General features: G+C 42.9%; 4 protein-coding genes across 5 annotated transcripts in view; 3 read left to right on the forward strand and 1 right to left on the reverse strand.

Annotated features, from left to right (window-relative positions):
• Positions 1-25,200, forward strand: part of cct6a (chaperonin containing TCP1, subunit 6A (zeta 1)) — a 679,017-nt gene that overhangs the window by 302,445 nt on the left and 351,372 nt on the right. The window lies entirely within an intron of this gene.
• Positions 1-25,200, forward strand: part of LOC114655691 (claudin-4-like) — a 32,006-nt gene that overhangs the window by 812 nt on the left and 5,994 nt on the right. The gene's annotated exons all lie outside the window — the stretch shown is intronic.
• On the reverse strand, positions 4,946-20,685 carry LOC127525823 (uncharacterized). 2 transcript variants are annotated; one of them, XR_007935565.1, is made up of 2 exons: positions 12,969-13,173; positions 4,946-6,303 (listed from the first exon to the last, which is right to left on the reverse strand). XR_007935565.1 is itself a non-coding variant. In XM_051930736.1 (2 exons), exons 1-2 carry the CDS (start codon positions 20,510-20,512, stop codon positions 6,131-6,133), a joined length of 645 nt encoding a protein of 214 aa, XP_051786696.1. In that variant the 5' UTR covers positions 20,513-20,685; the 3' UTR covers positions 4,946-6,130. The 2 variants fall into 2 exon arrangements, 1 of the variants encoding a protein (XP_051786696.1); XM_051930736.1 differs by lacking the exon at positions 12,969-13,173 and adding an exon at positions 20,041-20,685.
• LOC114655690 (claudin-4-like) lies at positions 11,711-24,297 on the forward strand. Its single transcript, XM_028806852.2, has 2 exons — positions 11,711-12,300; positions 23,104-24,297. Exons 1-2 carry the CDS (start codon positions 11,802-11,804, stop codon positions 23,721-23,723), a joined length of 1,119 nt encoding a protein of 372 aa, XP_028662685.2. The 5' UTR covers positions 11,711-11,801; the 3' UTR covers positions 23,724-24,297.

Consider the following 25,200-nt stretch of genomic DNA (forward strand, 5'->3'; position numbering starts at 1 on the left):
TGTGTTTGGAAATTGTTCACTATTGAAAGGTGCTATATCACACGAAGACTGTTGAGTTTTAAAGGGGAAGAAGAAATAAAATGACTTGCTGCATGGAAATCATTTTAGTACATTAGTAATAAAACAAATGCTGTTAGAAATCAAAGGACAAATTTGAAATTTAAATATGTAACCTGCCATGTGTTGATTTAGTTGCATGAAATGAAGTTTTTTGGGGCAGGTTTTTGTTGTTTCACATCTAGTTGAGAACAGAAATGCCTTAGGAAGGTGATTGGGTGTCCAGCTGATTTCCTGTAATTTTCTAGTTTTGGATCATTTTAGAGATTTTTTTCCCCAAACAGAGTAATGTTTCGCTTTTAAAACACAGAGAAGGGCACAATACAATGGGCACATTGTGGGGGTACGGCAGCTAGAAATCTAAAAGAAAAGGCAAACTCTTTTGAAAGTGGTGCCAGGGCAGTCAAATGTAATCCACAGGCTGAGGGGGGCATTAGCTGCTGGTTACTGGGGTAGCCCACCAGTGGCTTTCACCAGTAACACCTTCTGGTGTGCTATCTTGAAATCAGCAACAGGATGAAGTGGAGAGCTTTACTTACAAGTAACACCTACTTGTGAACAGCGCACAGGTAAAGCTCGGGGGTCCTACCTACCTGCAGGGAACTTGCTAGTTTCCATACTTGAATAGAAAGAAGATTAGTTATTCAGCTCTTCAAAAAGTACAACTCTCTTGAGGAAATAAATCATGTCTATTATTCCCTGATGTGCTGGGGCTATTTGAAAAAAAAAATAGAATACTCCAAAAGTGTAACATAAAGAGCAGGAGAAAAATACACAAAATAAAAGGCTACGTTTTCTTAATCAGTAAGTCCTTTGTTTCACTTTTTAAAGACATTAACAATGCAGGTGTATTATGGCCAGGATTTATTTTCTCAAGAGTCCATTTTCATTTTTATCTTCTAACAATTCTGAACAGACCTTCTCTGTGTTCAAATACCATGAAATCTATAATAACCTGAGCTTGTCTTTCACTGATTCCAAGAAAACGAGCTGGCAGTTCAGCTGTCCTCTGCTCCCAGAAATCATTCGACAGCTCTCCTTAGCCGCCAGGCAGTTTATTCGTAACACGTCTTTTGTCATGGAGCCCCTTCTTCGATTGCCTGTAATATCACTCTTTCAATATGGCATCAGACCCAGGTTTGTGAGAATTGCTACAATTCTGCGTCTTCAGCTTTCACTTGAAATGGAAAAGGCCGCTTTGGCCCCCATTTAGCCGCTGCTAGTTTTGATGTAAATACTTTTAACAATGGTTTTCTTGATTTTCCTTTAGCACTTACTCCTCATCCAGTTCACTCTTTGTCTTTTTTTTTTGCACTTATTGGGTTTTCCATCTTGGCAGAGGGAAGGGTATACGGTGAAGGTGACTACTCTGGTGGTCACCTGCTGAGAGGTGCTAAATATGCTGTATTGCTCACCCACGTATTGCCTGAAGCCCACTTTTACAAATATTTTAGAAGGTTTCCTTATAATGCATTCCAGATCAGTAAAACGTACAGTACTTGATCTTATTCTTATTCTACCTATAATATGAGTCCGCTTAATTGACTGAAAATGTATTTAGGACTAGGCAGGAATGAAGCATGGATTGGACGACAGTACATGGAGGGGCACACAGCCAACCATTTAAATTAATATTAGAATATTAAAAACATTTAGATAAGCCTAACAAGGCCAGCTAGTCCTATCCACTTGATTCCTCAAGTCGAGATTTGAAGGTCCCTGAAGTCCTAACTGTCTGCCACACTACTCACTAATTGTCTAATTTTACATATTCTTTCAGAAGCTGACAACATAACACAACTGGCATTCTAAACCAGGGATGTCAAACTCCAGTCCTGGAGGGCCGCAGTGGCTGCAGGTTTTCATTCTAACCCTTTTCTTAATTAGTGACCTGTTTTTGCTGCTAATTAACTTCTTTTGAATTCATTTTAATTGAATTATTTTTTAAGATTTGTTTCCCTGAATTTCTTCATCATTCCTCTGAAGTGCTTCATTTGTTTCCTTAAACAGAAATGAAATGTGAGGGGAGTGAGCCAACAGAAGAGCATCTAAGTCAGGACCTCAAACTCCAACCAGTTGCGTACATTTTCAAAATGGTTGATTTTTTTTTTTGTACTTTTCTAAGAGCACTGGTAAAATGTTTAGGGGACCTGAGCAGATCAACATTCCCGAGACCTCCACCCTTTTCATTTTTAGATATTGTATGATGGTCCCAGTTTCAGTTTATTTTGTATCTCATTATTGTTTGGCTGCTACGTAAGGAAAAAAACAATTATTGGGTCTGAGTCTTCAAGAACAAGTCAATTAAAATGAATTCAAAAGAAGTTCATTAGCAACAAAAACAGGTCACTAATCAAGAAAAGGGTTAGAATGAAAACCTGCAGCCACTGCAGCCCTAAAGGACTGGAGTTTGACATCCCTGTAATCTAAACTGTGCCAAATGAGCTTTTCCTTCCAAGCCACTGCATTGCACATTTGGGTATAGGTGGCATTTAGGGTGTGGGGCCGCTCGTTAGTCATAAAGTGCTTAAAAGGGTCAATTTTATTTTCAGATAGACCTACACATCTGGGGCCATACGGTGTCGCAGTGCTAGCGCTGCTGCCTCGCAGTATGGAGACCTGGGTTTGCTTCCCAGGTCCTCCCTGCGTGGAGTTTGCATGTTCTCCCCATGTCTGCGTGGGTTTCCTCCGGGTGCTCCGGTTTCCTCCCACAGTCTAAAGACATGCTGGTTAGGTGCATTGGCGATCCTAAATTGTCCCTAGTGTGTGCTTGGTGTGTGGGTGTGTGTGCCCTGCGGTGGGATGGCACCCAGCCTGGGATTTGGTCCTGCCTTGCGCCCTTTGCTGGCTGGAATTGGCTCCAGCAGACCCTGTGTTAGGATATAGCGGGTTGGACAATGACTGACTGACTGACTGACTAATACACATATTGAAACTTGTCCCATCCACTGCAGCACACACGAGAGCAGTGGTTGAGGGGCCGAGGGGCCCACAGTGACTGCATGGTTGTTGTTCCAGAATTCTTTATTATAGTTGTCTGCTTAAAACCAGAATGAAAACATTAACATGTTAATGGTGTTATCAATCCCAGAACTCCATAAAACTTAGTTTGACTACTGACCTTTTATGTAGCCTATATGTTTGATTATCTCAATAATGGTGGTCTTTTTAAATTGGATTTAATTTAATTTCACGTGAGGCAGGGCCTATTCTTTTTTTTTCTGCCCTAGACCCCATCAAATTCTACTCATGCCACTGTCTGAGAGTGTGCCGGGTTTGCTGGTGCATTGAGCAACTTGTTCCCACATTGGGCAGGGCAAAAGTCCAATGAGATGAAAATGTAGTGTTTTCTATTTGGAGTAATTAATGTCATTTAATAAACTATACTGGTATGTACTTTTAAAATATTGTATCTTCATGACACCCCAGACTTGTATGAATAAGCAGCCAATTCATTCCTCAGCCTAATCAACCCAAAATGTACCGCCAGCTAAAAAAAAAGCAAGGAACAGCACTAACCCAGAGGCAGACATTGCTTTTGTATTGTTTCATATGATAGTTATGTATAGTCTAGCAGTTCACTCCGTACCACCGCTGCTGTCATGTCACGCTTAGCTGGTGCAAGGAATTATAAATGTGTTTTCTTCTCTCAAACAGTGCCCCAGTCTCAGCGCATCCCCGCCATCACCCACGTGGAGTGCAGTAAAAAAAGTGCCCTTAGTCAATAGAGCCAATGGAAAACTTCATCAGAATAACCGACTAATCACGCTTCTGACTATGAGGATTTCTATACCTTACAGTGGGCACAGTGCATTTGAGCCCTGCTACACAATCAAACATCTCCACAGCAATTACCTTCACCCTGCTACAGGCTTATACAATGGGGTTTTTCTCAGGTGTAATGGCTTTGGGATTTCATATGTCCTCTCACAATTAAAGACTCTTTTGTACTGGTAGTCGATTTCAGGCTGGCACACCCTATCTAATGTTACAGGCTCATGAAAGGTTTGAGGCATTTTGAATAATCTCACTTGAAATTGCATGACATGAACATTCCAATAGAGTCTACCTCAAGATATCCACTGTGAGAGATGGCGGCACTAATGATGACTGCAAGCAGATCCTTCTGGACCATTCTACGAGCCTCAGCGCACCAGTGCGGTTCAACAGTGTGAAGAATGAGGTGATAAGCTGTAAGTTTGTTTTTTGTAGGAGTTTAAAGGTAACTAAGATAGCTCTTAGGTGATGCTTTAAGGATCGGTCAATGGGAACAGAGCCTTAAACTTGAATTTTGGATTCAAAGTCAAGTCAAGTTGGGGAGCATGCACTGGTACAGTGTGTTGCCACACCCACTATACGATGAAACAACTCGGGATCCCGGTTTGCAACCCCCTAGGCAATGACCCTCTATCTGCTGCAGCCAGGTGTTACGTGGGCGACCCCTTGGTCTGGTCCAGCCACTCTGGTACGCAACAATGAGGACCTTACGAGCTGGATCACCCTCTGGGAAATGCGCCACATGGCCGTAGTGCCGTAACTGACGCTCCCTCACAATACAGGTGATGTGTCTCATTCGGGACTCCATGAGCAACCGCTCATTCGACACAAAGTCAAACCAACGGTACCCAAGGATTTTCCGGAGAGACACAGTGCCAAAGGAGTCCAGTCTTTGTCTCAGGTCGCTTGATAGCGTCCATGTCTCACAACCATATAGCAAGACAGGAAGCACCAGGACTCTAAAGACTTGGATCTTCGTCCTTTTGCATAGATATTGGGAGCGCCACACACCTCTTTCCAGCGACCTCATGACCCCCCCATGCTCTCCCAATCCATCTACTGACTTCATAGTTTTGGATTGCATTGGGTTAAATGTCTGTGTATAATCATGTAAGGAAGTTATGACATAAGATCTGTAATTATTTATTCAGTTCCCTAGTAATAGTTTTGTTCATTTACTCCTTACCGTAAAAGGTAAATGTCATCCCCTACTAAACCAGAATGCCAGGGTAGGTCCTGTCACATGCTAACAGTTTAGCGGCTGTGCCTGCTGAATTTCATGTCTATCAACGAACAACTAGTCTCACATAGCAACACCTGGACATACAAAGCCACCCTTCCACAGCGAGGACCCTCTTGAGAGCAGTGACAATACAACCTTCAATGATATTTCCACAATTTTCTGCCTATTTTAAAAAAACACTCAGAAACTCCCAACTTGCAAGGAAATTAATAATAATAATTAATTAGATTTAAATAGCAATTTTCTATCTGCTCAAAGTGCTTTACATAGAGAGTGAAGAACCACTTCAGCCACCGCCAGTGTGTAGCATTCACCTGGATGATGTGACAGCAGCCATTCTTGCACCGGTATGCTCACCACCCATAAGCTATTGGGTAGTGAAACAGTGAGTTAGCCAATAAAGGATGTGGGCTGATTAGGGGGCCAGAATGATCAGGTCATGGTGGGCAATTTAGCTAGGACATGTAAAAAGACCCTACTCTTTTCAAAAGATGCTCAGGGATCTTTCATGACCATAGGGAATCAGAACCTCAGTTTTATGTCTCATTTGAAGGACAGCACCATTTTTACAGCATAGTGTCCCCATCACTGCACTGGGGCATTGGGATCCCCACACAGACCACAGGGCAAGCTCCCCCTGATGGTCTAACCAACATCTTTTCCAGAGGCAACCCAAGCTCTCCCTGGATGGTATTCCATCCAAATACTGGCCAAGCCCAAACATGCTTAGCTTCGGGTGGATTACCTCTTCTGAAGGACAGGTGAACAGTGTATGCCCACCATTAGTACTGTAACACAACCAAGTAGCCCACCCAATTCAAAATTTTACATGTGGGGCCTTGTGGGAAGTCCAAGGGGCCTGGGTGGTCACCTAGTTGGCCTTTGCCATAGATTGGTGATAATAATTATTGTTATTATCATCTGTGGTCATGCAAGGAATAACAAGTCATAAAGAATAAATGTTGGGGCACCAGCTCGGCTGTCCCTGTTTAACTCCGTCAGTCCAAATGCAACCAAAAGGCACACTATGGCACAAACAAGGAAACAAAATATTCAGCAATAGGGCTTAAGCAAAACGTTCTCTGAACGTCGGTCAAAGGAATGGAGCTCTGTCCAGTGGGATGCTCGGATCACAGAATGAAACCTCCTTCTAGTGGGCTTGAGATTTATAGGCTGGGGTCTGGAAGTGGCAGCGTCAGTTTCCTTTACTGGGCATCTTCTTGGTACTGTGGAGGGAAAGAAAGAGTACGGGATTAGCACTGGTGCCCCCTCTTGTCCTATGTAGTAGGTACTAGGTACCCAGAAGCTGATCCTCTGACACAAAGGTGTGACACATTTGATTATCTCAGTACACTAACAATATGGAAAAAAGGTAGTTAGCTATAAAGCATTGAGAACTTTCAAGTCCTTTCAATTTTTAATAACTGTGACTTTCAGTGTCATCACAGTAAATTGTATATTTTGTTGGATGTGGCGTTGTCTGTTCATTTTCATTGCATATGGTTCACTTTTTTGGAAGCCAGGTCACACCCTGAATGCCAATGGCTAAAGCACTAGATGAGAACACATCCCTGAGAGGATGGCTGTTTGCTTCAAGCCTATGTACATATCTACACACACAAATGAACAACATAACCGTCCCATCAAAAGAACCTTCCTTACGTGATAGAAAAATTAAAACAAGCACAGAATAATAATCCACATGGATGAGGGGAGAACATGAAAACTCCAGTCAGAAGGCATTTATGCCCCACATTAACCCTAGAATTGTGAGATTTTTATGGCAATACTGTTAACAGATGGGCTGGTTCTATGCACACATCCATTTTCAGACACTTCTCACATTATGGTATCTTAAAGAATTGGAGTCTATGCCGAAGGCACCAGCTCCAGAGGGGGTGCCAGTAACAGGGCAGCATAACTCGCACACACAGGCATCAAGTAACTTAATGTGCACGCGGGCTATGGAGACATCAGGAGATGAATCCACGTCTCCAGAGCTGTGAGCCAGCAGCTTTATCTGTTCTGTCATCATGCTGCCCATAACATTCTTTACCATGTTGCTCAATAAGCCTGTACTAAACAAGCTGACCATTCTCAGTTCTCATAAAATATGATGATACTTTCCACAATCTTTAAATGCTTTGGATGATCAGTGTTTTTACTTTGAGAGAAACTAACCGCATGAAGATGACAAGGTGTGGCTGAGATCACTTCATCATAGAACACCCGCCCGTCGAGTATTTGCAAAGGCATCTGTGGGAACAGCCCAACAACGAGCGACTCTCGCACCACACCTTTCATTGCAGTCAGACTCCTTTGCCTTTTTTGACTAATCCTGCTGAGTTTTTGTTATTGAAGAGTTAGGGGGGCCTGAAATGCGTTATCCTTTATTTAGAAAACGAGCGCAGCTTGGGAGCCACCCAGACACTCCCCAAGTGACTCCAGCAAAGCTGATGGCCTAAAAGAGTTAATAAAGGTGGCAAGAGACTCAAGGATGTCTTACTTAAAACTATAAAGCTTACATTATTGGTGGTGTTCTTTTAGTTGACTACATGAAGCTTTTTTGTATTAATACCCGTGTAAAGACAGAGTGCACAACTCCAGAGTCCTGGGTTCAAATCGCCATTTTGCTCTCTGTATGCGTGGAGTTTGCACGTTCTCACCGTGTCTGTGCAGGGTCTTCTCCTGTGCTTGTTAGGCTGAATGGCAGTCTTAAACTGGCACCCTGTGTGCCGGTTTGGACTGTAACCCCACAAATGGCTAGTTTTTGCCTTGCACCTGATGCTGTCACAATAATTTCCAACCCCCTCGATCCTGACTTGGATGAAGTGGGTCTGCATAGATGGACTTTGTTCACATTTCAAAGGCTCAGTTAACATTTCCAGGAAATCTTTCTCCATATAAAACTAGAAGCTCCATATCATTGTGGTGATAACACAACTACAGACTTTCAAAGATAAAGACATAAATCTGTGGAAGGACTTGTCGGCTTTGGGCCCCCATTGCTGTATACTGGAGCAAGCAGGTTTAAGATACATTTTAAAATTTATTTAGCCTGAAAGGGAACACAGCACCTTGATGACTTACTAACTTTTAATCGATATTCTTTTAGAAAGACTACAAGAATAGGAAGGGAAATTCTACGGTAAGCTGAGATGATTTGCTTGTTTCAGTAAGGTCATTTTGATGTTCTTCTAATTACGGGTGGCAGGGTGGCACCGTGGCTAGCGCTTGTACTACCCCACTTCAGGGACCTGGGTTCAAATCCAGCCTGGATTACTGCCAAGGTGACGTTGGCACATACTGCCGTTGCTCTCTGCACTCTGGTGGCTGCAGATTTTAATTTGCTTGGCGATGGACTGGATGCCTATCCAATGTCAGCTACTACCTGGCTCTTAATACTGCTAAGACAGACTCCCACTGCCTGTGACGCAGTAATGGGTTATTAAAATGTGCTAGTCTTTCCTTCAGTTCAGAGCTGCCATCATTTCAGTATATTCCTTTATTTTTGTATCTTTTGTAACCCTGGGTGGGCTTTAGGTTGTGGAATTCCAGAGTTTTTTTTTTTTGGCCACTGTAGTTTTTATCTTTGCCCACTGACCACCTGACCCTTACTGTAATTGTTTATTTGATTATTTTTTTCTTTGTTTCCACTTACTACCATTTATAAAACACTCTGTATTGGAAGGCACTATATAAATAAATGTTGCTGTTTTTATTGTCAGCTATGATTATTGTTCAAATTTACAGCTCAGTTTACAAAAAGATATTCGTATTTTCATTATAGGCCTTGGTGGTCTCAAGTGCTCATTTTTTTTTAGCATTTCCAGCTCCCTTTGCTTTACATAATGCCACATACAACCTAAAAAAAGAAATGGATGATGAGGTTGAATTGCTGTTGCGGAAGACCACAAATGAGCAGAGTTGGACACATGACACAAACCAACCCTGGACAAGACCAAGGGGCACATCAACCCTAACCTGCACGTCGTTATAAGAGTTTTGATAATGATTAGTTGGAGCTTGCATCATCATACATCTATCCATCCATCTTCTAAACCTGCTTATCCAGAGCTGGGTCATGGCAAAGCCCGAGCCTGTCTCAGCAAGCACTGTGTGCGAGGCAGGAACAATCTATGGATGGAGTGCCAGCCCATCATGGGGTGAACACACACCCACACACTAGTGCCAAGTTATCATTGCCAGTCTACTTAACCTGCAACACCTTTATGGAAGTGTGAGTGTTTTGTTATTAGAGAGTACAGTGGAACCTCGGTTTGTGAGTAACTTGGTTTACGAGTGTTTTGCAAGACGAGCAAAAATTTTTAATAACTTTTCACTTGATAAATGAGCGAGGTCTTGCAGTACGAGTAGTTTGTCTGCTGAGCGTCATGTGATCACACCTGAGCTGATGGTTCTTTTCTCTCTGTCACTGCGGGATTGTGGGCAATCGTCTCCTATTCTCCTTCTGAGTCAGTGTGCCTCACTCATATAGTCAACATCCGTATGAGCGTATAGTGTTTACTACAGCATTAGCATTGTGACTGTGTGCGCTCGTGTGTGTGTGTGTGTGTGTGTGTATGTGTGCTCGCACGCGCTCATGTGTGTGTGTGTGCTGTAACGTGCGAGTCCCCGTCTTCCACCCTAAAACACGAAGCTGAGTCTCAGTACTTTAGCAACACAAGCTTTTTTTGCTTGAAACAGCAACAGTGCGGTTATTTATACACAGACTCAGCAGTCAGGCAGGGCCCTGTAAATTTATAATGTTCCTTGTTCCTTGTATCACCCATTGACGGCAGGCGCTTATAGCATGTCCGCGATCTTTACGGATTCGCTTTTATGGAGAACTGCTACAGCGCTGGGAGACTGCGATTGCTTTGGGATGCTTTTCCGCGTGTCGTCCCGTTGGGTGCAATCCCACAAGAGTTTAGAAACTCACTCACACCAGCCATGATTCTTTTCAAAGGTAAAGTGCAAGTTAATTTGTTTTATGTATTTTTACTTTATATTTTGTATTAATCATTTTTATATGAATAGTTTTGGGTTGTGGAACAAATCATCTGAGTTTCCATTATTTCTTATGGGGAAATTCACTTTGATATACGAGTGCTTTGGACTACAAGCACGTTTCTGGAACGAATTATGCTCGCAAACCGAGATTCCACTGTAGATTATAAGCACACCATAATTAAGCTAGAAATTGTTCACCAGTGACCCATATCTCGTCTAAAATGTACCCAGAGCAAGATTCAAACAGTGAGCGATGCCGTCAAGTGCCTATACATATTGGGAATGCCCTGGGCATTGTGGGTAAAAATATCTGTACATCTCTCGGGTAGCCTTGCATTTCAGATCACTCCTAACACCATAACAGCACTGTTTAGCATAATAACAGATGGGATAAAACTTCCGTTAAGTTGTAATATGCTAAACCACAGTATTTGCACAAAGACTTATTTATTTTGCTCAGTTGGAAGAATCCCAGTCCATCCGCTCCACTTCAGTAGGATAGCCGCGCTCAATGTTAGGTCAAATTACAAATAATCAAACTCTCTGTATGAGGATCTGTTCAAAATGAAAACTTGACAAGAACTCTTTAACGTAGTGCTAAATCAGACATGCTGGGCCTGTGCTCAGCCTCTTCACATTCTTTGTTGTTTTCTCCTTTACAAGAAGCACTTGAGAGGGGGCCCAATGGCCGAGGAGCTCTCTTACACGAATGAATTTTGGATGCTCAGTTTCTTGGATTGTTTTCAAAGAGGACTTTTGTGCTTGCTACATCATTTTAATTTGTTTGAATGAGTTGTGTTTCATTACAATGTCAGTCAGTCAGTCATTGTCCAGCCCGCTATATCCTAACACAGGGTCATGGGGGGTCTGCTGGAGCCAATCCCAGCCAACAAAGGGCGCAAGGCAGGAACAAACCCCGGGCAGGGCGCCAGCCCACCACAGTTATTACAATGTTTTGTTTCCAATTAACAGAAATTAAATTAAAAAAAAAGGACGTTGCTCCTATCTACTGTGTGCTTAGGCCTTTCTTTAGTCTCTCCATAAACTCCGTAATCAGATATTCAATCACAGTTAAGTGACCCGACTTATATTCAGGTGCAATTCGAAGCTACAGCTTGTGCACCCTACACTTCCATGGCTGCCTGTTTTGGGTCTGAAGTTGTATTTCCTCATGAGGGTCTAATGTTCAGTGCTTACACTGTGTTAATGAGTCGCAGATCAATGAAGTCTGCTCGGTGGTGTTTCTCAGATCTTCTCAAAAACATGAAGAGGCATTGTTAGTTGTTCTTTTAAGATGCTGGTAATATTTTAAGGTTTAGCTTTCATGAAAACAAAATATGTTTCTATATTAAATATCTGCATTGCTGGGCAGTTTTCACAATTGAGAGACAGAAACCAGAAGAGCTTGTGAGGGAAACTGCCAAATTTGGCTTGGGTGTGGCCCTGCCCGCCCCTTGTTCTTTAGTGACAGTGTCATGCAGTGTTCCTAATGAACTCGGAATAGAGGGACAGAACGACTATTTTCACCATCACAGAACCTGATCTACTGGTATTGTGACCTCATCACAAGTTTCTGTCTATGAGCTGGCAGGCTCCTCCCATTGTGTATAAAACCTCAATGTGAGCCTTCATTGGGGACACTGGAAGGCACCTATCTGGGACTCAGACCTCTGAAGTCAAAGCAGAAGAAAGCTACCAAAGCCTAGAAAGAATGGCCTCTACTGGACTGCAGATTTTGGGCATTGCCCTTGCTGTGCTTGGCTGGCTGGCTGTCATCGTTGTGTGCGCCCTGCCAATGTGGAGAGTGACAGCTTTTATCGGCAGCAACATTGTGACGGCTCAGCTCATCTGGGAAGGCATCTGGATGAACTGCGTGGTGCAGAGCACGGGGCAGATGCAGTGCAAGGTCTACGACTCTATGCTGGCCCTTTCTCAAGACCTCCAGGCCGCTCGGGCCCTCTCTGTCATCTCAATTGTGGTGGGGCTGCTTGCTATATTGGTGTCTATTGTGGGAGGCAAATGCACCAACTGTGTGGAAGATGAGTCCACCAAAGCAAAGATAAGCATCGTTGCCGGCATTGCCTTCATACTCTCTGGCCTGCTCATCCTTATCCCTGTGTGCTGGACTGCCAACACCGTCATCAGGGACTTCTACAACCCCTTGCTGACAGACGCCCAGAGGAGAGAGCTGGGAGCCTCACTCTACATCGGCTGGGCGGCAGCTGCAGTTCTCATCCTGGGAGGAGGTATGCTTTGCTGCTCCTGTCCGCCTCGGGATGAGAAACCCTACTCTGCCAAATACTCTGCTGCAAGATCTGCTGCTCCAAGCAAAGAGTACGTGTGAAGAGCCGAGGAGTGGACTTTGTGATTAGACTGGTGCCACAAATCATTCCAGGAAGAGAGTGCACGGACTGGTGCTTGCACCCCCTTTGATCGTTTGTTTCCTTTGTCGTGTTATGTTTCACTAGAAGTGATCATGTCCTCCCCCTCCTGAATACCAGAGACTGCGTCTGTTAACTGATCTGAATGGGGAGCGGCTGGCCACTCACATCTGAAGCACACAAACCCATTTGTGGTGTGGTAGGGGGTGGGGGGGGGGGAGTGGGGGGGGGTGATATGGGGTCAATGTTTGAGAAGTCAGAATTTTGGATAGCAAGCTTGTGTTAATACTTGAGACCTGATACTTAATACTTCAATCATTCAAAGTACATTAATATCTGTATTCTAGTAAAATCTTTATATTTTTACTGTGTAAAGCATTCATTTATATTAAATAGTTTTGTTTGCTTACTCTTTTTATACAAACATTGTATTAGTGTGCAAATGCTGATAATCTTTAAAAAAAAATGATAAAAATAAAGCTTAATTTGTACTTTACCTGTCTTTTCATGTCTTCATTGGTACTAAATACTGAAAGTGGTGGAAATGTAACATAACTAACATAACAACTTTGGGGGATTCATGAAGGGGTCACTCCTTCCTTTTTATTCAGTTCTGTTTTAGAAATTCTGGTAAGACAGCACCAACCTGAAATGTCTCCATGGGCTGTGTTTTCATAGAAAAAAAGGCATTTTGATTATTAAATTCTGTCGATCTTAATAAACAAAGGGGCCTTATTATTTTGAAATACTTCTAAGATGAGCTCCTGTCTTGTGTACAAATTAAAATAAGTGAATGAGGCTATTGATGAATAACAACCTTTACTCTAATGAAGAATTATTGAGTCCTCCTTAATTGCATTTGTTTTATTTTATAATAGGAAGAGAAAGGGATTTATTTTCTTTCTTTCTTTCTTTCTTTCTTTCTTTCTTTCTTTCTTTCTTTCTTTCTTTCTTTCTTTCTTATTTAATGGTTCCCAATTTCTTCTCTCTGTTAGCTTACCTAAGTAGTCATTGTGATCCAGCAGGCAGGCAGACATAAGTGAACTCTTATTATTGTGACAGTTGACAACGTTCACGTTGCAAAACAATACTAATGGGAAGGACAGGTAACTGAACAAACTTTCAACTTAGTCGCGAGTCCATTGGAGTGAGGGCAGCAATGCCAGAATATGTCAGGACTTGGTCCTCGGCTCTGTCCCTAGCAGGGTTGCCCACCTTGTGGACTGTGTTTTCCGGGCCCCCTTGGTGCTCTAGACATCCAGACAGGTACGGCCAACAGAACTAAAGGTGTCCGGATTAGGCGGCCGTCTCGAAGCTGAACTGATGGAAGGAGGCCCTTTAAGACATCGCGGCACTATGGAAAGTGTACTTAAACAGCGGTTATGTCTCTTTGTATTTCTACATAGATCGGCATCGTATTATTAGAAATAGCATTACTTAACTGTGAAACACACTTTAATATGGAAGAAAGTTGCCTTTAAATATGTATAGCGTTACGCCCTGTGCTCACACTCTTTCTTAGTTTTGGTGTTTGCGCGTGGTCTCTTTTGTCACGTAGCTGCCCTGCTTTGATTAGCCCGATACTCAGTTAATTCAGGGTAAGAGGTTCTATAGCAATACTCAGCTATCAGCTAAATCACTGCACCAATCATACATCTATCATCGATTAGGTTGATTTCAATTTTTTGTGCACCACCTGTTGTTTCTTTTCTCGATTTCCAGTGTTTTTAATGTGGGGTCCTTGACTAAGAAGATTTACATTTAAAAAGAGGCAGAGACGCGCTCATTTTGTTTAAAATGAAGGAGGCCTGGAGTGTCCCCTCTGCGACAATGGGTGTGCTGGTGACAAATGCCCACGGGACGATTTGAAACTGCGCTAAGGTCAACCGACCGGTTTTTAAAAACTGCCGGAGGCAGCTCGGCGCCCGCGTTCATTGTGCTGGAGCAGAAATCCGTATTTACATATCAACCAGGTAACAGGCGGAGCAGCGTTATAAATTAACAGAGAAAATCGTTATTCCGTGGTTAGCTTGTGTTGGATTGACTAGATTTCGGTCTGCCTTGAAACAAAGTCTGGAGATTAACAAATGCGCATAAAAAAACAAACAAACACGAGGCAATACCCCGGCGGTGATAAACAGGCGCCCCTCCTTATCGTCCCTCCATGTTCAAAAGTGACGTAAGCCCATTTCAGGGCAGCAGCGATCCGGTGTTCACACTCGGCACCATCGGGAGCAATGGTAGGAACCAAATCTGGACGGGACGCCAGTCGACCAAGTCCATTAGAGCGTATACCCAAGTAGCTATTTATTCAAACAGATACACACACGAATTGCAAAAAGAGGGAAACTTCTGACATGGCTAAAGATAGGAGAGCAATCACAGTGAGGCATTATAGGAGCTCTAAAGGTATGGGAACGCATCCTGGACAGAAGGCCAAGCGTAACCTGCCCTGACAGGGATACCGGGTGGAGATGCAGGTATACCTGGGTCGGCCGGGGGTGGGGGCTTTGGGAAGACAATCTCAGGGCATACCTACAGTAAGTCGCCATTATTCAAAGAAGGGCGACCATCTCATCGCAACGCAGAAGGCGCTCTGTATCTTTGTAATTTAATATCTTGTTAAACGTCCAAGGCTGGTGTTACTGAGTAATAAAATGGCAGACCTCAAGCAGGGTTGTCAAAGTCAGATCCCGGAGGGTCGCAGTGACTGCAGGTTTTTTTCCATCAATTTTCGCCATTAATGGCCGGTAAACTGCTGCTATTGATATGTTCATCGTTTTGATGGACTTTTTGACATTCTGAATCGTTAAACAGGGGCCAAATAGTAATACAATGCCAAGTAAGCCAAACGATGACGAGCTAACTCGAAGACCCGCCACTTATTTCGCTCCAGTCAATTTCCTAAAGCTGTTAACGAAACCCATTTGATTCGATGGCTGCTTAATGGCTTCATTCTGACAGTCCATTTTTCTGCGAGCAAAAGTAAAGGCTGAATTGTTTGGAGTTGCTTTCTGACAAGAAACATTCAGACAATCTACAGGCAGCGATTAACAGAACGCATGGAGAGCACAAATAAAATTGATGCGTTCAATATTAGATAGATAAAACTGAAAAGAAGGGAAGAGTTGAGACTCCAGAATGAGGAACCCAGTTGAGCTAATCCGGAGTTTGTTTTTTATTATTAAAAATGTATTTGTATACAATGCTCAAAAATGTAAGAGTGTCTGTTTTGTTTCGGTTTTTTTTTTTGGTGTTTTTGATGACTGTGACAACACAAACTAACCTAACTAGTTAGCCGTGTTTGTGTTTGGTGAGATGACGTTATCTCAGATCTCATACAAATAAGACAACAGTTGATGCAAATTATAAAATGGAAGATCATGCACATTAAACATGAAGACTAACGATTTAAACAGTAACTGTATGAACTAACCTTATCTTAACAATTTTTTATGCAAAAAAAAAAGTCTAAGAAATGCACATTTCTGTAAAGAGAACAGACGGGTGGCTCAGCAGTCAGCGCTGCAGAATGGGTCAGATCCCCGCCAGTGTGGAGTTTGCACGTTCTCTGGGTGTCTTATTCTTTTTTTTTCTCTCCCTCATATCTCAGGGGTCTTAAGCTCATTGGCGGTTCTATGTGGGCCTTGTATTTGCGAGTCAATGCTGCGACAAACTGGCGACCCTTGCACTGTGCATGCTGCACAAAGATGCCTAGACTTCAATTCCTGCGATTCTGAATTGGCTTAAGCAGGTTTTAAAGTAAATGAATGGCCTTTTTGTTTCTTTTCGGGTATCAGTTTCAACACTGGCATTTTAATTATTTCTCTTCGTGCATGATATGTAATGAAACTTTGTAAGTTTTGGGACAAACTCAACAAGAAGCCTTAATTGTTTAAAGTCAAAGATGTCACTGAAGTAGCCACAGGAATTGGTCCCTGACCTCACAACCTCAAACAGGAATAGGTGATATGAAGAATGGTACACTCTTAAAAATAATATGCCACTTTACTGGGTTGTCTGGTTCATTGCTCGACAAATTCATTTAATTCTGGGAAGGGTTCTTTGTATATGAAGATGGCCCTCTGCACTTGAAAAGTTTCCTAATACACCAAAAATCTTTAGTATATAGTAGGCTATCTAGTAGATCAAGAAAACCTGAACCCGGCCTGTTAATGTATGCAGCAAGAGTCCACAAATCCATTGTTATTTCACAAAACAGTTATTGAATCAGTATGGAATCTGTTTCAAATGTAAAAAAGGTTCTTTCTGGTTTGGTTCTTTTGGAAACCAAAAATGGTGCCCCTCTGAGCGCACTCTGAAGAACCACTTTGGCACATTCATAGGGTAGAGGATGTTGAATCGATTAGCAGCTCTGGTCTACTGGGATGATGGATAATGATGGGAAAACTGGGGTGGGTGACCAGATTTTCAAAGCCCCAAACAAGGAGGCCACTTGTGTAGTGTGTATGTATGTATGTGCATTGACTTGTGTCCACACATAATGCCCATCCTTATTTGTTTAGTGCCTGCTTTGTCTCATTATTATCAAAGAGGGATCAGCGGCATAAGAGAGAGAGAAAAAAAACATTTTCACACCAAGAAACATTTGCTTGTACATCAAATCACCACACATTTTTTGAAACTGGATTTTGCATTTCATAGACGTTTGTGACCTTCCTTTAAGTATCTCAGCGCAGGTATTACAAACTCAGAGCGGTACAATTTGTTTGTTTTCGAAGGTCCATAATGAACGTTAATGCGCTATTACATGCCTTGAATTACAGCTTTCCGTAAACATCAGGTTCATTTACCTTCCTAACTTGATGTAGTAGAATATTCACCTGAAGAATAAATCCATTGCTCCTCGATAGGTTTTTCGACTGGAAGACGACGGATGGTCATCAAAGTGCGCGACCGCTTTGATGACCATCGCTTTTGTGATGAGCGCACAACGCCTCATGCAGTCGCACAATTAGATATTGATTGGTTCGAGAAAAGGGGATGAATGCATGCTACACTCCTGATTAAAACATATGCTTTCTTCTGCATTGAAGATTTGCTTACGGAAGCGTATTAGAGCAGAAAAAGAAGACGAAGAAAAATAGGGGCATTGTGAAGAAAAATGTCAATTTAATTATTCCATCCATACACTGCAGGGTCGCGCCCGTCCCAACAATCATCGGGCAGGAACAATCACTGGACGGGGCGCCACTTCATCTCAAGGTGACGACGATCACACACATACAACCAGTAGCGGCAAATCCCCAAACCTGCATGGCTTTGGATGGAAATCGAAGCATGCGGAGGAAGTAAAATATACAAACTCCAGGCAGGGAACATACCGTGCCCCCACATGTTTAATACATGCTTTAAGGCATTTCATCATGAAAATGATATCAAACATACATCTTAGTATTCTCAAATATTTAGAGAGCTGTAATATCATGAAGTTAATGCATGCTGTGTGACGATCGCTGCCCCTCGGCTCCCCTCAGGGTAAGAGAGAGCCAGTTTAAGCAGCACGTAGCGATTAATGACCGGGTACTTAGAATACTTACAATGTGAAGCATTTAATGTGCTGCATTAGTTACGATGGGGGTTGAGAGTAAAAAAAAACCATCCATTTTTAAGATGACGTCAACGACGTTCTACTTTAATGACAAAATAAAATGAGATTAAAGTGGAAATTTTTAAACGATAGTCGACATTTCGACTTTAATCTCTCTCTACATAGTCTTTTTTGCTTCTATGTGGCCCTAATACGTTTTCGTGTTTTGCATTTTTTTCCCATCGAAACTGCCGGGCAGTGTAAACGACCAGTTGTGATTGACAGCTTGCTTTTCTTTTGTGTGATTGATTGGTGGTTTAATGTCAGTGTCGGCTGGGCTGAGTTTCCTGCACAATACTCTTTCCTTAGATGGACAACTCGTTCAAACCGGGACATACTTGGGATTAATAAAGTATCTATCTATCTATCTATCTATCTATCTATCTATCTATCTATCTATCTATCTATCTATCTATCTATCTATCTATCATAATGTTATATTTCAGTTATTTCTCTAGACACCTGGATGCATAGCTTGAAATCAGGACTATCTTAGTCAAACCGCAACATCACATTAGGAGGAAAACTATATATTTTTTTGTTTTTGTAAACGTGATAATATAGATGGATGTATTGAATGGATTACGTTTCAGAGTATGATATTAATATTAGATGCGATGTTCATGTGTATGAGCATCACTATCAATCATTAAACCATAGACAATAAAGTTCACAAAAACAGCGCTGCCTTAAGTTTTGCGTGTGCGCTTTATGGGTTGAATATCAAACGTCGGCATTATTATTCTTATTGAAATCTATGAACAAATCCGAATCTAATAGTTGTTTATGTCGATTTTTAGTACATACATCAAAATGCATGCTTCTCTGTGAAAGCTGAAACTAGCGGCTTGACGAAGTTGACATGCGCAGTTGACAGACGAGAACACACCCGAGTGGCAGGTGTGACAGGCCAGTTTGTCAGCGTCTTGCCACTCAGCTGTTAATTAACACGGATGGGACGTTTCCGTAAAACCCCTCGATACGAAACTGAACACTAAGAAAATGGTGCGTCACAGCCCCTACCACCCAGAAACGTATCACGAATATGAAATGTAATAATTCGCACATTATTTTCAGGTGTATAGGTATATGTGCATATAAATACTATTTTTAAAATGAAGTTATATAGAGGGCGGCACGGTGGCGCAGTGGGTAGCGCTGCTGCCTCGCGGTTAGAAGACCTGGGGACCTGGGTTCGCTTCCCGGGTCCTCCCTGCGTGGAGTTTGCATGTTCTCCCCGTGTCTGCGTGGGTTTCCTCCCACAGTCCAAAGACATGCAGGTTAGGTGGATTGGCGATTCTAAATTGGCCCTAGTGTGTGCTTGGTGTGTTTGTGTGTGTCCTGCGGTGGGTTGGCACCCTGCCCAGGATTGGTTCCTGCCTTGTGCCCTGTGTTGGCTGGGATTGGCTCCGGCAGACCCCCGTGACCCTGTGTTCGGATTCAGCGGGTTGGATAATGGATGGATGGATGGAAGTTATATAGAGCTGATTCAATATAAATATATCAATATATATTTAACATAATATTTAATATGTCATTGCCCTGTACACAAAACATAACACATTTATGACCCATAATTAAATACGAAGTTTCGTTACGTCGTCGTAAATGAATGAGAATTGCGGAAGTCCCAGTGACCCGTTTGCAAATCACATGCACGAGAATCGACCTCGAGTCAAGGTGAATGTTGCGCATGCGCTTTAAATATCTACCGCCGACAACATCACGCTGGATACGCATACGCTTTAGCGCTTCTGTTCGTTCGTCCGCATAAATCGGTTCACATATTTCACTGAATCAAAAAGAACGGATCGGTTGCAAATAGCCCACCACTAGTATAGAACAGTTGCAAGGAATACGCAACTCCAGAAGCAACCATATAAACCTTGAAGGCATAATACAATAGGCTTGTAACAACCAAATGAAGCTTAGCAATCCATTCTGTCATAAAAAGATACCTCTTTCTTCTGTGATCCCCCTGCGTCTGTCCCACAAGTGCTGCATGTGGATCCCTAGCAGCCACCCGTCCTGCAGACTCTGACTAAGTGAACGTGAAAATGTCAGCAATGAAATTAGCAGCCCTACAGTGAAAAACGAGATGAAAATGTGGGTGAGCCTCTTCCCATCCAACGCAATAAGACTGGCATTATTAATAATTACCCTGGTCTTGGCCAAAACAGCTATCAGATAAGGACCGCTGTTCACTGGTGAGGAGACGGCCGGTTCTGGTGAAAAATAAAGTTTTGTCCTGTAAATAGCGAAGGCTGACAAACACCAATTATTATGTACAAATGACAATGGAGAAAGGATAAGTACATCATGAATGGTGAAGAGCGATAAGAATGATGGTGTGGTACGATTCTGCTCTTGTCTTTTTGAAAATAGAAATAGTAATCGATTTAGAGGAGATGCCAGCTGAGACCAAAGCATGCAGAGTCAAGTTTTAGTCAGCTCTCTTCTGCCTCACACACACTTAGTTATCTACAGCTTTAATGTCATTTTCTAATATACTGTTTTTTTTCTGTTTGTGTTTTGTTCTGCTGTTAGGCTTGTTCTCCTAACGATGCTGTTCTCCATTTGAACATTTGTTAAATGTTTCGCCATCAGGCGAAGTATAAAAAATGTTGCTTTAAACTTTTTGTCAGGCAGTATAATTTATGCACTAGCTGTTATGGGGAATGATACGTGTTGGGGGGGGGGGGAGGGGGGCCCATACCTGTGTTCACTTAAGGCCCCCAAATCACCAAGTCCACCCCTGCATGCCACCTCTGACCCAGAAGATCCAATCGTTTGGTTGAAGGCTATCGTGCCCATCTCTGATTTTAAATGAATGCCAAGCCAAACTGCCAAATTTGTGGTTTCCAGTTTTATGGATCTTTAAAAGTGCCCAAAGTAAGTTATTGCTTGTGGTATAGCGGGTCCACTGCTCAGATCAAAGGCCACTTTTTAAATAAATAACTGCCGCGGCTTAAAGAGGGGGGTGTGGTAGTGTGGCCAGAGCAGTTCCCGGGTGAATTTGTGATGTGGACGGTCCTCGCTTAAGTGCACAGGTGAGGAGTCGTCCGCATCTGTAATTGTTGCCACACCTGATCCACGTCCCCGGAGCATATAATAGAAGCACGAGGTGGTCAGTAGGGGGAAAGAAAGAAGAGAGAGACAAGAACGTGAAGGGAGGTTAAGGGTGAAGAAGATGGCAGGAAGCAGTACGGAGAAAGTCAGTGAGAGCGAGAGTGAGAGCAGGTTCATGAAAGTTTAATGCAGCTGGTTGAAGAGCCCCGAAGGAGTGTTTGGCCAACTCTCGGAGGGGGCACATTGAAGCGGTCGCTCCAGTTGAGCAGTTTTGAGGAGCTGGAGTGACCGGCAGAGGAAATGATTCAGCACAGAAGGTAGCGGGAGTCATGGAGGCTTTGGGCCCCAGCGTGAGCGTCCTGGCCGCTGGGGAAGGAACCCAAGTCTCGGTCCGGCTGGAGCCCAACGTAGCCGGGGATCAGAGGGCTACTGGACCAGAAATGAAGGAGCTGCATTTGCTGGTTGGGCGACTCTCCTGTTGTGGGGCCCGAATGGGAGAATCAGGGGAGTCACCAGTAAGGAATAAGTACGCACCAGATTTTTAAAGAAGGACTGCTTCCAGCCATTATTTTAAACTCGTTGGTTTAAAGGATTTTTTTTTTCTATTGTGTTTTTAATCTCCACAGTTCACTTGTTTTTATTTGATTATTTATTTATTTATTAACTTTGAGAGACACTGCACTTATTTATTTGAACACTTTGATTTTGTTGATTTTTAATAAAAGCACTTAACACTTTTTGCACCATCTCCTTGCTTCATTGCTGATGTCTTCACTGCCTAGCTCATCGGTGACATTACCGATGGTGTCGGGTTCAAGAGCTCCCAGAAGCTGGATAAGGGGCATGGAGCAGAACCCACATTGTCATATTGCTATAAAGTTTGTGCATTTTCCTTTCTCTGATTACTTTGGTTAAGTAATCTCTTTAAAGATAAACTTGTCATTCCTTGAAAGCCTTTGTATAAAAACAAGAATAGGAAGTGGTTTTATATTTGGGGCGGGACACGTGCTGTGACTTGTGCTTAACGCGTGGGGCTTTAGGGCCTGCCGTAACTTTAGCAGTCCACCCATCCTTTGTGATTCCTGTTCTCTCGATTCAGTCAGTGCTTGTGGGCATCTACAGGAGCCTAGAAGATGTTAAGAAATGTGACCGAGTCTTTTGCATTTACCCTTTCCTTCCATTAACAAATGTATTTAACCAAATCAGGGTCACAGCTACATGATCTGTGGTGTCATCATTGAATGCAAGCAAGGGGTCAACCCCAAACTGGGTGGCAATTCATTGTGGCTCACATCTACACAGCCAATTAAATGAACATGCGAGTCTTTGGGATGGACGAGGAAACTAAAAAGCAAAAAAAGAAATCATTTGGAGACAGAGAGAGAATGCAGACTCCACAAGAGTGTGACCAGAGCAGGGCTGTGGTGCTGTGAAGCAGCCATGCTAACCACTGTGCCACCTACATTTACCACAGCTGAGAAGGGCACAGCCTTGAATGGTCTCATCTTTAAAAGTCTGATTTAATTCCTCCCTTATAAATTAGTTTTGTTCTTTGTGGTTTTTCTTGAAGTACAGCTAAAATAAGATATTAATCTGTGCACCTTCCTGCAGAACTGGATGGATCAGAGGTGTCGGGTGGCAGTACAAGCACACTAAGCAGGGTGGTAGAACCAGCTTCAAGGAATGTGAAGCAGTTAAAGGGGTCATCGAAGAAAAACAAGAATGACAGTCCATGTAGGTCAACATCTCCACCCAGTCAGCTCAAAGAGACAGAAACCAGGTGTTTTTTTTCTTCCATAAGTAGGTGTGTTCTTCTTTTCAGCAACCAGAACGTCCACCCCCCTGGCCTTTCTTCCAAATATATATCGGGTTGATTTCCTTGAGCTCACTGCCACCTGTCAAACACTGCAGCCTCACTCGACATACACAAAGCATCACAATGGCTATCGCAGCTCTTGAGATGGCAGGCATCGCTCTGTCGGTGCTCGGATGGATGGGGGTAATCCTAATCTGCGCCTTGCCTATGTGGAGGGTTACAGCCTTCATTGGCAGCAACATCGTGGTGGCTCAAGTCTTTTGGGAAGGCCTCTGGATGAATTGTGTCAATCAGAGCACTGGGCAGATGCAGTGTAAGGTCTATGACTCCTTACTGGCTCTTTCACAAGATCTGCAAGCTGCTCGTGCCATGGTGACCATCTCTATTGCTGTGGGCTTCCTTGGTATCCTGCTGTCAATTGTTGGAGCCAAATGTACCAACTGCGTACAAGAGGAGAGTATCAAGGCCAGGATCAGCATTACCACGGGCATCATGTTCATCATCACCGGGCTTCTCACCCTGATTCCTGTGTGCTGGACGGCCAACACAGTCATCAGAGATTTCTACAACCCTTTGCTGACAGATGCCCAGAGGAGGGAGCTCGGAGCCTGTCTCTATGTCGGCTGGGCATGCTCGGCTGGTCTGATTGCGGGTGGTGCTCTGCTCTGCTGCACCTGTCCACCTAAGGAGGACAACCACTACTCTACCAAGTATTCAGTGGCAAAATCCACAGCTCCCAGTAAGGTCTACGTGTAATGGGTGCAGGTACAGAAACCATAGCAACAGAATCACATGGACTGGGATCCTCAAACAGTTTATGAAAAATTGGAAGAACCTGATAATCAGGATCTTGTCGAATGTGCCAATTCATCTTTTTTAAGTGTTTTTATTTTTTTGTTTTCAGTGGCTTTGTAAATAGTTCCTGCATACTCTGGGAAAAGTTTTATAAAGGGAATTGAAGTGGAGAGCTTCAGGAGTGTTGAGAGTTTTGTAAAAGTGACCAGGATTTGAAGAGACACTGAGTTGAAGTTTCATTGCTGTGAACTGCTGGAGTGGGAAAGGCCGAAGAACAAGCAATGACTGCTTAGGATCTGAGCGTCTTTGAGCTTTCATGGGGTTGTTATTCACTTTCTCAGTAGTCTCCTGCACTGGGTCTTGAGCTGTGGGGGTCACAGTCAACAAAGGGTCACTTTGGTACCCTGCATGGCCTCCATCACTTAACAGACTTATCTACTCTAGAGCGACTTTTTTTACGTTTTTCGATTGTGCATTGTGATTTATTGTAAATGTTAAAAAAATGTAACAAACAATGATGCTTAAAAAATCTTAATGACTGGTTTTCCTTTGCTCTTCTTCAAATTCATTTTAAATAACGAGAATATATCTTGTAGTCTAAACAAGAATGGGAAAACGTAATCATTCAGCCCTGACGTGAAGCTTCATTTGTGTGAGCACCGACACATTGCAGCAATCTTTCTCGCAGCAGCCAATTTTCATGAGGGTTTTCACTAAGCTCATAAATCACACATGCCCATTTAGAGCCGTCCAAGTGTGTGTGGGCACCTCCAGGTACATTTCTCCTTGTGTTTTCTGGCTTTCTGCACGTGGGACTTGGTGTGCTAATGTCGGTACATCTGAGCATTGGCTGTATGTGTCTGTGTGTGCTCTGGTGTAGCTGTTCATGAGTCGTGTTTTCTTTGTTATATAGTGTGTGTGTGTGTGTGTGTGTGCGCGCCCAGGCACTCTTGTTTGTCGCTGGGTTTGGGCACACCTGAGGTTTTCCTCTCTATGTGCTCTCACTTCTTCGATTGCGTCTGTGAGGGCAAGCCACCTTTTCTTGTGTCATCACACGTTCTGATTTGTCTGTGTGCTTGAACCACCACTTAGATGTGTCTTTGACACTAAATACATATCTCTGTGTACTTTGGTTCACTTATAAATTTGCATTTATTGTATATTTGGCTGACACCTTTACCCAAGGCAAGTGAAAAGACATTTACATTTGAGATATAATTGGTTACATTTCTTTTGTTTTTTCCTATTGGAGCACATGCAGGTAAAGTGACTTTGCTGATGTTTCGTGGGATTTGAACACACAACCTCAGGGTTTGAACAACTACACCACACTGATAGGGTCGGTGTTCATTACAATTGTTCATAAATACATTGTTTTTTTTTTTAGTTCTGGCACAAGGCTGGTTTAATGGGCTGTTCAGAAGTCACACTGAAGGTC

This window comes from Erpetoichthys calabaricus, chromosome 8 (genome assembly GCF_900747795.2).
Source record: "Erpetoichthys calabaricus chromosome 8, fErpCal1.3, whole genome shotgun sequence".
NCBI lineage: Eukaryota > Metazoa > Chordata > Cladistia > Polypteriformes > Polypteridae > Erpetoichthys > Erpetoichthys calabaricus.